Source organism: Rhinolophus hipposideros (genome assembly GCF_964194185.1).
Source record: "Rhinolophus hipposideros genome assembly, chromosome: 6".
Classification (NCBI taxonomy): Eukaryota; Metazoa; Chordata; class Mammalia; order Chiroptera; family Rhinolophidae; genus Rhinolophus; species Rhinolophus hipposideros.
The window spans coordinates 76,737,012-76,751,745 of record NC_138052.1 but is presented as its reverse complement, the minus strand read 5'-3'; the positions used below and the strand labels follow the sequence as shown (position 1 = coordinate 76,751,745).

Sequence of the window (14,734 nt, the reverse complement as noted above, 5' to 3'; positions counted from 1 at the left end):
TTACCTCCCTTCAAGTCTTCTCTGGCCATCAGGGCAGGACAAAACTGGAGAGTATCAGAACCAGGGAATGTGGTAGAGGAGTGAGTGGGAGAAAGTGGCTTCTCTGTCTCTGAATGGGTGACCTCATGTGGGAGAGTTATTGTTTTCCCAAAATAGGATTGGAATCATTATTGGTTTAACTGTTCTTCATGTTTCCAGGGCTCTATTTATCCACCTATATAATTGACAAGTAATTATGAGGGACAGAGAAGTGTGACTGGTCCTTACCCTTGAGCTTATAGAAGACATTAGATCAGAAAAAGAAGAAATATATGAGCAAGGCAATGCTTAAGTGAGAAGCTGGGTGGTAATGAAGTGGATGTAGACATTCAGAGAAGGGAGAGACAAGTAAAAGCTGGTTCTGAGAGGAGACATCCTAGGAAGAGGGACTAGACTGCCTTGAACATTGGGTGGGATTTGATAAGCTTCCAGAAAGGAACAGCTCCCTTCCATTGACCCAGATCATCATAGACATCTTGAATTTAGAAGACAAAACGGGAAAAAATTCTCCCTAGTTAGCCCTTCTGGGTTGCCAAGATTGAGAACAAATGCACCCATTGTTTTCAGGGTGAATTGTATCTACTCTTACTATTTCTCTACATGAGCATAAAAGATTCAATAAAATAATGAGAAAGAGGACATTTCTTCTGACTTGTTCTTTATATGTCAACTTTCCTTTTCCATACTGCTTCGAAGACCTCCATAGTACTTTAATAGAAAGAATACATGCGTAGCTATAATGTAATGAAGAATCAAAGTGATACGGAAATGAGAAAAAGTGAAATTCTGCTGCTAGCCAAATCAGTCCTAAATCAGCTAACAGATCTGCTATGTACACACATACTCACTGTGTGGACAAAACCCCAAAAAACAGTTTCCAGGCTCTCGGCCTCACATAGAAAGGTGCTGGCTCGGGTAGTAAATGGCCATCAACTGTGATCAGATGCCAGCAGCTGTGGCTAGTTGGCCGTCAGCTGTAACCCGTAGGCCATTGGCCACTAATATAACGGCTGTGGCTATGCTAGCAGAGAGGGAATGGGGGCTAGCAAGAAGATGGTGGCTGGCAAGTGCGGACTGCTATTAGGCAGATTATGTAGATCCTGCTTCCTGTGTCTCCAGCCCAGACGCCAGCGAGAATATATTGGTTTGACTCCCCTACTTATGGCTCCATGGGTGTTCCTTTTTGGCCTTACCGTGTCCTGCGTTCTTGGGCGGGGAGTGGGAGCTGAGACCCTGCACGACAAATGGCGCAGTGAGCAGGGTCCCCTGCGTGACACTCACCCACAATCACTCACATCCCTGAGCCTCTGTTATGGCTGGTGAGGCCCCTGGGTTTTGCATCTACCGTCCACCAGCCACAGTGAGGTGGGTTTAGAACAGATGCTGGTCAATGAACTCACAGTAACGTTCTTGGGAGGATTTCCCTTACTGTTGGCATGTTCCATTGCAGATAAACCCCTATGGTACAGCAGTGACCACTTCAGCCTGTAGTCCTGCTTCAGCCAGGACAATTTAGTGCATGCAGGTGGACAGAAGAGCTGGATGCTCTGGGCTGGGGCAGGGATATTCTCCACCAGCAGCGGGCAGACTTCAGTGACTATCTTCTCTGACTGCACAGTCCTCGCATTATATTATTCCTCCTCTTGGCATTTTGCTCAAGGTCACACACAAACAGTAGTCATCATTCGATTGTGATATCAAAATTACCAAACAGAAGATCTTTGCTAAATTAGGTCAACGTGTTCCAACACATGAAATTATCCACCGATCATATTTAGTCTCTATGCCATAAGCAAAAGTGTGGACACTATGACATTGAAACCCACAAACACAAATATGTTTATTTTTATTGATGTACCAAAGAATTCTGTTAATATTATCATCTCCAGCATTATTAAAATATGAATAATATACATTTTACGACCACTATTACTTTACAATTTACCCTGTGCTTTCGAGTTTATTATCTCATTTGATTTTCATTGTCATTCCTATTTTATAAATGGGAAAAGTGAGGCTTGAGGCAGTTAAGGGACTTTCCAAAAATTACACAAGCAGTAACAAAAACTGCAGAAGTGTGTGTGGATGTATGTAGCCATCGCTCCCTAAATGTGTTCTTCACAGATAGTGCCTATTAACAATTTCATGGTATTTGTTAGTACTGTGAAGACAAATAATGTTAGAGGAAGCAGTGTGAAAGGAAGGCCTTGGGACAGGTAGGACAGATGGTCACAGGGAGTTTGCAATACTTATTCCTCCACCAAGCAATGGTGCAGGCCCTGGAAACACCAACCACCCCACTATCCGACCTACTCCACATCCCTGATGCTCTAACAGAAGCTAACTATACAACAGAGAGCATTTGAGTATAGGCCTCTAACTCGGCCCAGACTTTCCCATGACGTTGGAATCCATACGCAAGGCTAACTCTCTCAGCAACCTCTTGACCCAGTATTTTATTTCTAGGTATTTTACTTGAATCCCGAATATGTCTTAATATAATTGTTTGCCTCAGGGATCCTTTAGTGCTGCCACTACTTTTGCAAGAGGCAGGGATGAATTGTACAATGTCACATGGCTGAGAAGTAGACCGGAGCCAGCCTATAACCAGCCCATACTCTTTATCATCCCACAGAGAGTCATGCCAAGGCCTGGGTATCTTCTGGATACTGTGTCGGTTCTATTCCAATAGAGAGACCTTCTACCCACTATGGGTTTCCCTTTGGTAGGAAGGGCCTTAGACAGTAAACCTATTACATGTTCACATACATAACATATGTTTATGAATAATAACCATATTTTCTAAAACAAAAAACAATTAATGAAAAGACAGTTTTATTGTTTTACATGTTTACAAATTTCTTTAATGTCAATAGCCTCTGGAAAACACTCCACTCTACACTTGTAAAAGAATAAGAGTGAAAAAGGCAAATAACATCTTAGTATTGTTTTGAAAACTTTTTTGACCTCATGAGCCCCTTGAAAATGTTTCAGGGACCTCAGAGGTGAAAGCCATACTATCAACAGGCACGGCTGGCTGGAGAGCAACTCACATGTCTGAGGAAACAGGCAGGTGCGGTATTTTGAGGGTTTATACATTACACCTTACACTAACTCAAATCACCTTTACCAAGGGAGCAAGAGTTTGAAATGGTGACAAGGAAAGAAAGATCTTAGAACATTTGACCTACTATGTGCCAACGCTTTGCTCTAAGGCCGAGGGACAGAAAGGAACAAGAAAGAATTTGCAGCCTTCAGGAGCCTATGAATATCCAATCAAGCATCAGTTTTACTCAAGATGAGCCCCCCAAAAAGCAATGATAATCACAGAATCTAGAATTTGAATTAAGCTTTACGCTCTTCAAAGCACTTTCACAGATTACCTCACTTGATTTCCTCTTCCTTAAGATTCCTTATTGTTTAAATTCTGGTTTTTAAGAATTTTTTTTTCTTAAAACAACACACCAGTCCCTGAGCAGAATACATTGCTCAGTTTAATTACCTTTGAGGAGTCAATTAAGCAAAGTAGGCTATAAAAGAAAAGCATGAGGATAGAATTTCGCTCATCCTTTTGCTCAGCTGAAGAGTAAAGACTCTTTTCATTTTGGTGGCAACAACAGCTTTAGTGAATTAGAAAACCCGAACCTACCAGAAAGAATGAGAGTAAACCATTCAGCTAACACCAATGACCAGGGGGCAGAGAGAGCCAGAGTTTGCAAATCCCCTACTCACCGAAATGAACCCCTTTTGTGTGATTTCCTGCAGAGGCAGCAGTCGGGGCAGCTATATACACAGCGGCCGTCCCCCTAGTCCCACAAAGCACCGAGCGAAACCTCCTGCTCACCCTATCCAAAATGGGAAAGGTAACTGGGTACTGAGGCTCCACCTTTGCTCTCTCACAGCACTTTCACTTGAGGCAAATAGTTTCATGCTCCCACATCTTCCATTTGCAGATCACCTTCTACGAGGACCGCGGCTTCCAGGGCCACCACTACGAGTGCAGCAGCGACCACCCCAACCTGCAGCCCTACTTCAGCCGCTGCAACTCCATCCGGGTGGACAGCGGGAGCTGGATGCTGTATGAGCGCCCCAACTACCAGGGCCACCAGTACTTCCTGCGGCGCGGCGACTACCCTGACTACCAGCAGTGGATGGGCTTCAGTGACTCCATACGTTCCTGCCGCCTTATTCCTCAAGTAAGTGAGGCTCTGTCTTTGTCTTCAGTCTCTTTGGAAATGAAAGCCATTAAAAACTATCATTCGTCAACCAAATTGTTCCAATTAGGGAGCAGAAAGCTCAAGAGAGACCACCAGTGCATGCAGTCCATTTTAGACGAGTGTCTCAGATGGGAAGCTGTTCTTCATGAAATGTGTCTTTTTTTGAATTATGTTTGTAGATTTGATATTTTAAATGTAATCAAAAGTGTAAGACCCAAAACTAAGAAAAAGCAGAACGTAGAGACTGAAATTACCATCTGTTCAAGATAGAATTTCTTAAAGTGGTGATTCCAAGCCGTATCAACTCAGAAATTCAATATAACAAAATTTAGAAATGCAACCTGGGTCGGTTTAGTTGATAAAAATACGTTTGCTTGCTTTGGCTCACTTTTCTATTTATTTTCCTGGAGAAGATAGGACCCTGTTTTCTGGTTTCTATTCTAATTCCATGATCAGTACCTATCAGCTCACTTAGAGGTATAAATTCATGGAAAGGCCAAATCCAAAACTTTAGTCTGAGATTCAGTATTTTCTAGAGAGTGATTGTAGAGTTTTTAGAAGAATGAAGTAAGTGTAGGCAGGGCATATGGTGTCATCCAAACTGAGCTTAATGAAAATTATTCTTGCGGCTGAAGAAAATGAGTAAGTTGAGGGTAGGAGGCCAGAAAGGAAGCTGAAGAGTCAAATAGGTTGAAACCTGAATTGTAACTGAAGTTATGAAAACAAAGATAAGGAAAATGTGGCATCTTAATTTTTTACAAGAGCTTCATAATCCAATGTTCCATAGTGTATGTGAATACTAAAACATCGGTTTTATGGAAAGTAGCTAAAAATTGATTCCTTTTTAACAAGAGTAATACAGAGGGTGCCAAAAAGTTATACATTTTAAGAAAGGAAAACTATTAAAATTGTGATACTCAATATATACTGATAACAAAAGATGAACACAAGTCATCTTTGACTTCAGTAATTACAAGAGGTGCTCAAAGTGGTTACCATCAGCGTCCAGACACTTCTGATTACAGCAAACTACTGCTTGAGCAAACTTGACCAAAGTGTCCACTTGTATACATTTTATTTTGGCACCCCCGGTATACAAAATGAGACTGGGCTTTCCAATGACTCTCATTTTTCACCTTTGGAAAGGACTTTCTCTAATAACAAACACTAAAGTAATCCATTTTATTTTAGGCAAATCTTAATTGCCAAGGACAGACACTGGTGGGTAGCAGTTGAAGGGCTGCTGAGTTCTGTTTCTTGCTTTACCCATAAATCATTAGATTCACTACAGTGAGTGATCAGGGCCATGGAAAGCTTTTTAACTCTGAAGCATGGCTGTTCTGGAAGCAAACTTGAACTCTGAGAACTTCTGGGCAGGTGAGGCCAAGGAGGTGCAGGAGTAGAACTTTAATTTCTCTCTATTTGTGTTCATGTACTTTTGTTTTTCTGTCTGCCACCTCAGCACTCTGGCACCTACAGAATGAGGATCTATGAAAGAGAGGACTTCAGAGGACAAATGTCAGAGATCACAGATGATTGTCTCTCTCTTCAAGATCGCTTCCACCTCAATGAAATCCACTCCCTCAATGTGCTGGAGGGCTGTTGGGTTCTTTATGAGATGCCCAGCTATAAGGGAAGGCAGTACCTTCTGAGGCCAGGGGAGTACAGACGATATCTTGACTGGGGCGCTATGAATGCCAAAGTTGGTTCTCTTAGACGTGTCATGGATTTTTACTGAAGTATTCACATTCTCTACGTGTCTCCTTTAGAACCTAATAAAATATTGTAGCTTCTGTTTCTGGCACTAATAGAGTCCTGCTTTTCTTTCAATCTATTAAGCATTCATATGCAATAATGGCACTTGGCCAAAATAATGACATATGTTTTTAAGACGGGGAAACAACGTTGTATAAGGAAGATAAAGTAGAGGCTATTATTGTCAGCATTCTTTTAAAGATTAAACCATGGAAGCGCAAAGAAAAGTTCAATTCAGTTGGACTGAAGCCATTTGTGGTTGGTCTTATAAGCATATTTTTGCAGCTACAATGATGAATTAGTTCTTAGAGACATCTCAAGTTCTCCTTCCAGGTTATCCCCACAATCCTTATAAAGTTCAAGTCTTAGTTGATGAGGAAATTCATTTTCAGCATCTAGACTCTTCCTTTATTAGCTCTATAAACAAACTGGTCCCGCTCACCTATTGCACTCCTATCCTAACAGCCAGTGTCCTTTTTCTCCTAATTCCATTTCAATACCCCATTCCTCCATGAGATTTCCAGTCCAAATATAATTCACTGTCGGCTTATAGAAGAATTGTGCTTTGTAGAAGAATTCCAGGATTTTCACCAAAACCACATGAACACAGGGAAACTCAGCCTCATCATTTTAATAGGAAATTGAGTGACATGATGACTATACACAGAAAATAATACTAAATGGAAAATAAGGAATTGAAATTTTCTGGAGAAGTTTGATTGTATGTTTATTTCCTTTATTTTTAAAGAATGGATTAAAGCCACTGAAAAAAAATACACAATATAATAAATTAAAGATATTAAAAATTGATGACTGCGGAAATTGGGTCAGAGGATAAATAAAAGTAGGAGAGAGAAATAGAGCCAGAGGTGAAGTAGAAGCCAGCTTTCACTCTATTCTATAGGTGTTTTTTTGGCTGTAGATAGAACCAGGTTTGGATCCAGCAGCCAAGGCAGAGGGAAACAACATCACCAAGTTCTACAACTCATGGTCTATAACAAATAAAAGAATTATTCAAGACAACCCCTAAGCATTCCCAGTAGTAAAAGCTAAAAGAAAATTTTCTTGTGGGTCCTGGTGAAGAGGGTACTGAGTAAACATCATGCTCGATAACATCCTGCAGCAATTAAATATATAGATTCATATATATATATATATATATATATATATATATATATATATATATCTCCAATGTCTCATAATTCTAGAGAGAGAATGGGAGAATGGATGGTTTATGCTTTTCCCAGTCACCATCCACTCTGCTCATGGGGCATTCGTTGGGTGGATCATCCTGCCTTTCCACATGTGCCTCCCCATTCTTCCCATGCATAATACTGATGCAGGTGAGAGATGTAGTTCCTTTTCCTTTAATTCCCGAACCATTTCCCACATGAAGCATTAATGTGTGCAGACAGTTGAATTATAGAGGTTTTAGGGGAGAGAGGCATGTTTATATCATAGTACAATGATATCAGATTTAATAGTCGATGGCCCAGGTCTCGACAGTTGTCTGCAAGCTCCGACCTGCTGCTGGGTGCCCTGGTCTTCTTTCCCTTCCTTGCTCCTCTCTTCTCTGTTCTTAGCTGTAACCACATGGATGTTCAGTTTTGATAGAGACTCTGTCCGTCCCGTGCCCTCAAGTTGTCCAAATCTACTACCCAAGTGGCTAATAAATAGAGCAATATAATTTGTTTCTTAAACTGAGCCATTTTTGGGACTGAAAGGGTGTACTATTAAGGATTATACTGGGGCAAGAAGCATGAATCAGGACTATTCCACGTAAACTGGAGCACATGGTTCAGCTATTTTTAAAGATTTCTTCCCTGGAAAATAGGTTCTTAAATTATTTGGTATTGCTTGTTCCTAAATCCCAGTTCTTTAACCTTTAAACTCCCAACACCAGGGCTGGCTGCCTGGAGACATACACCAGAGGCATCTCTTTGCAACTAATAATATATCAAACATGAATTAGAAAGCCACAAGTTCCTTGGAGTGCTAAATTTTACACTATACAACAGAGAGGACTTGAGTATAGGCCTCTAACTCGGCCCAGACTTTCCCATGACTTTGGAATCCATACACAAGGCTAACTCTCTCAGCAACCTCTTGACCCAGTATTTTATTTCTAGGTATTTTACTTGAATCCTGAATATGTCTTAATATAATTGTTTGCCTCAGGGATCCTTTAGTGCTGCCACTACTTTTGCAAGAGGCAGGGATGAATTGTACAATGTCACATGGCTGAGAAGTAGACCGGAGCCAGCCTATAACCAGCCCATACGCTTTATCATCCCACAGAGAGTCATGCCAAGGCCTGGGTATCTTCTGGATACTGTGTCGGTTCTATTCCAATAGAGAGACCTTCTACCCACTGTGGGTTTCCCTTTGGTAGGAAGGGCCTTAGACAGTAAACCTATTACATGTTCACATACATAACATATGTTTATGAATAATAACCATATTTTCTAAAACAAAAAACAATGAAAAGACAGTTTTATTGTTTTACATGTTTACAAATTTCTTTAATGTCAATAGCCTCTGGAAAACACTCCACTCTACACTTGTAAAAGAATAAGAGTGAAAAAGGCAAATAACATCTTGGTATTGTTTTGAAAACTTTTTTGACCTCATGAGCCCCTTGAAAATGTTTCAGGGACCTCAGAGGTGAAAGCCATACTATCAACAGGCACGGCTGGCTGGAGAGCATCTCACATGTCTGAGGAAACAAGCAGGGGCAGTATTTTGAGGGTTTATACATTACACCTTACACCATCTCAAATCACCTTTATCAAGGGAGCAAGAGTTTGAAATGGTGACGAGGAAAGAAAGATCTTAGAACATTCGAAGGAAGACAGAGACAACAAACAGGCAGGACTCTGGGCAGCCACCAGCCGAAGGAAGAATTTAGGCTCCCAAGAGGACGTGAGAAAGGGAGGAAGGCCACAGCTATCTGCTTTCTTTAAGGTCAAAGCCAAGTATTGAGGGCCTACTATGTGCCAAGGCTTTGCTCTAAGGCCGAGGGACAGAAAAAGGTGAGAAGGATCCTGTAGGGTGTCCCTTCTCCCATTCCACTCTGGGAGGCTGCTCTCAGCTCAGACCCTCTCTCCTCTGTGAGGTCCCAGGGTTTACTTTAGAGAGTGGAAGGACAGAAGGAGGAAGGGTAGAACTAGGAGTTAGTTGGGGCATAAGCTCCTCCAGCACCACCATCACTCATCATGATGAATTTTTCTTTATTTGGGATTAAAGAGAGGATATCATTTTCTCTGCCTGTGTCCCAGAAATGGAAGCACCTGATTTTCAAGAAGAAAAACGTATCAATGAGTTCTAGGGACTCTAACTTTATGAACTTCCAATTCATGTGTTTCAGGATAACTTCCATGTCTGAAGTCTGTGATACTATGTCTATTAGACAAATAGTGTAAAATTTTCTCTACAGGCATTTCCACTGAACGCAGCATGTAAAAGGAACCCATGAAATCCCCTTACTCACCCCTGGGGCCCCTTTTGTGTTGTTCCTGCCAAGGCAGCAGCCATCCTGCTGTATAGGCCCTCTGTGCTGCTGGCGCCATCTACTGAACTCCCTTCATCCGTGTCTACCAGTCAGTCATGGGGAAGGTGAGTGGAACACAAGTTCAATAAAAACAAAATGCCTCTATGGAAGATCTATTGGGGGCAAATGATTTAATTGGGAATTATTCTTCCTTTGCAGATCACCTTCTACGAGGACCGCGGCTTCCAGGGCCGCCTCTACGAGTGCAGCAGCGACCACTCCATCCTGCAGCCCTACTTCAGCCGCTGCAACTCGGTGCGTGTGGACAGCGGCGGCTGGATGCTGTATGAGCGCCCCGACTACCAGGGCCACCAGTCCTTCCTGCGGCGCGACGACTACCCTGACTACCAGCAGCAGATGGGCCTCAGCGACTCGGTCCGCTCGTGCTGTCTCATTCCCCACGTGAGTTCGGCCTGATCTCGCTGCCTGAGCGTTCTCACAAAATTGCTGTCGCGGGTTAAGCTCAGGGAGGTTTTCCTTTAAAAATGCCCAAGGATTAAGTGGGCTTGAGATACCTGCCTAGATACTCACACAAAACAGCAGAGGATATAGGGAAGAATTCATGTAAGGAAAAGAGTTTTTTATCTTCAATTTTAGCTACCATTAGGTCAATCAAAAGTTGTCAGTAACAAATGTAACATCATACGGGATATAAAACAAAACTTGCAGATGGGAAGCTGGTTGGGCATCAGAAGGCAGTATTTTCAACAAATTAATTTTTACCTATCGTAAAGGAATTGACAGTGAATGAATTAGGGAGGTCCCACTGTAGACTAGTAAAAATTGAAAATTCTATGGTTAATACGTGCAATTCAAAGGTAGTGTCCAACTTTGAGGAAAATCATTGTCCTTGATTTGGAAAATCAGTTGAATTCTGGTTCCAAGTGACAATTTAAACTAGTTTTCACTGAAGGGTGTGATTTTTAAAATTCTACCTCAGTGGTAAATGTATCTGTATATACATTTGGGAGATAATATTCATCTTAAAAGAATGCTTGTTGAATACATTACATTTTCCCCCAAATATCATTTTGGGTTAACACTTAGAAATCAAGGAATTAGGAACTTAAGAAACAAGATGTTTGAGTTCTTGATGGACTCTAACCCAGACTTTGAACCTCTTCAAAATTATATCTCCTAGATGAGAAATAGAAAACAAGCACGCAGCTGTTTGTTAAATGCTAGTAGGACACAGACCCATACACCACAGTCACAGCAATGTTAGAGCCTCTGTGTTTACATGGACACTCCCATGCCCCAGCCCACCAAGTTCATCTGTTGTGTGGTTGCTTCTTCTGCTCCTTCTCTCTGGGGACCAAGCAGACAGGCTCCCACCGGCTGCGGCTGCATGAGCGAGAGGAACACAAAGGCCTCATGGTGGAGCTGAGCGAGGACTGCTCTTGCATCCAAGACCGCTTCCACCTGAGTGAGGTCCACTCCCTCCGTGTGCTGGAGGGCTGCTGGGTCCTCTATGAGATGCCGGACTATAGGGGGTGGCAGTACCTGCTGAGGCCCGGGGAGTACAGGCGCTACCACGACTGGGGGGCCACAGATGCTAAGGCTGGCTCTTGGCGGAGGGTGGTGGATTTATACTAAAATAAGGTCATAGTACCGTTTTCTCAATTTGGAACTTAATAAAGTATTTAGTCTGTATTGTTGGCAATTGCTGGCTTCAGTTTTTCTTTCATTTTGTGTGTCAATTAATTCACCTGTAAATGCCCCCCGGTAAAGGTTGAGGAGTGAATAAGTGGGGAGGAGTCTGTTCTAGAAGAGCTTCAAGGTAAAATGAGTCTTGAACAAGGCTCAGCAGGGAGGGTGGAGGGAGCAGGTAGCCCGTCTGAGAAAGAAAGGCAGGTCATCCTGAGAAATGGGGGAGGGTGACGTGAGAAGTGAGGCATTCAGCTGAGGGTGAGGGCAATAACATTCCAGGAATTCCCTTCTAACCTAAGAGGTGCTTGGAGGCCACAGAGCAGTCACAGATGAGGTGAAGAAAAGCCCACTTGGCAAAAAGCCTGATTAGATCATAGAAGGAATTGTAGTTTTGTTTACTTTCCAGCACAGTATTATATAACTAATGCCAGGGGTGCCACTGACCATTGCCAAACTTTTGGACTCAGATAAAGACCCTCCTTCCTATTCTAAAACAGCTTCTGACTGAGGCGCACCCCTTGGCCTGTACAGCTGCTGCGCCAAACCCTGCATGAAGGGCAGAAACTGCACAGCTGTGCACGGCACCCGCTAATACAAAAAAATTAATGAGATGCACATTAATATTTTAAATAAATATACACGATATACAGCACTGTGTTCCATTTTTTGGAGCTCCCTACATTATTTCACCTTTGATCCATCTGTGATTGGGCTTTCGCAATGTTGCTTTTACAAACAAGGCTGCAAAGAATATAGTATATATATCTTTACATATGCCTTAATCATTGGAAGATAGAGACCTGGGAGTGAGATTGCCTGCTCATAGCACGTGATAGGTTTTTTTTATTTTAATAGACTCTGCCCAATTGTTAGTCACCAGAGATCCTAACTTCTTTGAGTTAGGATCGTCACCATTTATTGGGCACCTACCATAGGCCTGCCATATGCAGCACTGGGAATGAACAATCAACCGAAACAAATGAAAGGCATTGTCCCTACCACCACAGAGCTCTGCACGGAAATAATACTACCTGCTAACACTTAATAAGTATGTAATTACCTTTTTTTTAAAGTCAAGTGCTGCCCAAGTACTAAATAATACATATATAATCACTTTCGTTTATTGAGTACTTTTACTTAGTACTTTAAAATTATCCTGTGACAAACGTCTAGGGCAAATACATGGAGTAATATTTATTTGCATATCTCTCATCAGATGTGTTTGTATTCCTTAACATTTTGGGAGAGAAACATGTTTCCTTTTATGACATACACATTTAACACTTCCTTATACACCTAACATTTCTGTAATGCTTTTTTCTCTCTGCTTTGGGAAAACATCTCCAATGAAAATAACTTCCTGTGAATAGGAAAAAATCTGTCTTTGCCACAACAGACAGAGTCGCACAGGAACATCTGCTTCTGGCCTTAGTCCTTGGCTGGGGAACTGGAGGCCAGAAAAAAGCTGGTCACCATTTCTCTACCACTTTCTCCTCCAGCTATTTTCCTTTCTTTTCACTCCTCCTTCTACCACCTCCCATTGACCTCCTCCCTTTCTGCCCCTTTATTCCTTTCTCTAGCCCACTGGTCTTAAGGTACAAGCAAAGTGAGTGCTCTAATGTCCCTCCCATGTTTTGGGAGAAATTTTCACAGTGACCCAGTCGGAGCTACAAAAGCTGCCTGGTTTTTGTACTAAACCTGCTTGGGACTCACATATAAATCTTCTAAGGTACAGGAATTCTAATAATGATCCAAACATTTTGTAAATGAGTTATTTTCTCTCTTTCTCACATACACAATTATAGTGAACTCACAACATAACATGAAATGGGATTTTTCTTTTACAGAATTCCAAAGGAGAAATGTTGAACCAGGTTCCAATCACTTTTTACAATCAATTCGTGAATTTACTTTAGTAAAGAGTTCTGAGAATAACAAAGATTAATGACAGCTAATGAATGATAGTGGTGGCAGAGAAGGATGAAGATACTTGAGTAGTATTACTTCAGTTAAAATGAAAATGTGTGACAAAGAATAGGACAGTTTATAGTAACAGCTGTCCTAAATGGAAAACATTATCTTTTTTTTCTGGTTTTATTGAGAAACAATTGACATACCGCACTATAAAAGTTTTAAGTGTATAGCATAATGACTTGGTTTACATATAAGAAACATTATCTTGAAGGTGAAAAAAATTAGCTTGATACAAGCAGCTTGTATACTAAACAAATTAAGCCTATTATTTACAATACCTGTGGAAAAAAACTAAGGTTAAGTTACATTAAATAACATGCCCAGGGTCCCACAGTTAGTAAAAGGCAAGGATGAGACTGCAGCTCAAGTTTGTCTCATGTTCTTAACTGCTACACTGGCCCTAAAGTTGGGAGTTCTATGGAGGAATAATTTCTGACGTAACTCTGGTATAGGATTTTGAAGCATCATATAAAATGGAGGGTTACTTCCTGGACTAGAGCTCAGGACAATAGGGTGTCTTGTTCTCCCTCCAAAGACAGTCCCCATTAGTCATTCCAGGCAATCTGTGAGGAGTTCTGCTTCTATGCTATAGGTGTAAGGATTCGTAGGTCTTAACTTCTGTTTACTTAGCACACTAACTTGGGGCTTCTGTCTGTCACTCTGACACACACTTGTCACTTCTAGAATTTGCTGTAGAGCATCGAAATCAAGCCCCATTTTGGCCCAAGCCATTTACCTTTCAGTTCTTTGAGACGTGTAGGGTCTTTTTCCTGTTTCTTCCCCCAGGCTGAAATAAAACCTCCTCTCTTCCTACTTAATGAAAAAGTTAAGCCCAAGGTCCCTTTGTTTTAGACCTCCAGATGTGTCCTAAATTTCGGTTGTAACCACATGTCAGCTGAGGAAGTAGTCCCCACAAATTCTCCCACCACGTCTGCTAGGTGCTCTCTGGGACGTTTTGCATTGGGTTCTCTCTCATATTTTACAGTTTTCATCCATCAGCACTCTTCTCACATAAACAGCTCTGAGCAGAATGATGATTTTTTAAAATTCATTTAAAAAATTATTCTCATATTTTAAAATGTTTAATTAAAACGATGATCTTTTTATTCTTTAGATTCTGGCTGCTTATTTTCCACTATGTAAAAAGTAATTTTGGAAATACATGCCTTTACATAGTGAATAACAAGAACTGAAAATCATCATAGTGTACACAGTTGATGTTTAATTCACAAATATTGACTTAACAAAGATTTATGACCCAAAGCCAAGACGAAGTATCTCCATGATACAACACAATGCTCTGAGCGTGAAAGAGGCCAAAAGGCATAGATCATCTTCCATTCCAGTGCCCTTCCCTGTCCATCAAACTATTCACTTCCAAGCTGACACTTTCTAACGTCTTCCTAGAGTCCTGGCTTCTAGATGCTTATTCGTCCAGCTCCCTATACCATTCCAGCTAAAGTTCCTCTTTGTCTTCATGTAATTAATTTCCCATGAGTCAAAAGCTTGGCTTACTCTTGAGAACATAGGTGTATCTAGATCCTACCAG

General features: G+C 41.4%; 1 protein-coding gene and 1 pseudogene across 4 annotated transcripts; both read left to right on the top strand.

The window, feature by feature from the left end:
- Positions 1–3,893: 3,893 nt before the first annotated feature.
- On the top strand, positions 3,894–5,994 carry LOC308498941 (gamma-crystallin B; the record flags this gene model as incomplete). Of its 3 annotated transcripts, none has more annotated exons than XM_081051737.1 (3): positions 3,894–3,902; positions 3,993–4,232; positions 5,719–5,994. In XM_081051737.1, the coding sequence occupies 3 exons, from the start codon at positions 3,894–3,896 to the stop codon at positions 5,992–5,994; spliced, it is 525 nt and encodes a 174-aa protein (XP_080907863.1). The 3 variants fall into 3 exon arrangements, with proteins under 3 accessions (XP_080907863.1, XP_080907864.1, XP_080907862.1); XM_081051738.1 differs by having other exon boundaries at positions 3,993–4,235; positions 5,722–5,994; XM_081051736.1 differs by having other exon boundaries at positions 3,993–4,235.
- Positions 5,995–7,348: 1,354 nt separating this feature from the next.
- On the top strand, positions 7,349–11,157 carry LOC308498569 (gamma-crystallin C-like; annotated as a pseudogene). The gene is made up of 4 exons: positions 7,349–7,354; positions 9,467–9,626; positions 9,721–9,963; positions 10,885–11,157. The product of its transcript is annotated as a gamma-crystallin C-like (transcript).
- Positions 11,158–14,734: the final 3,577 nt, after the last annotated feature.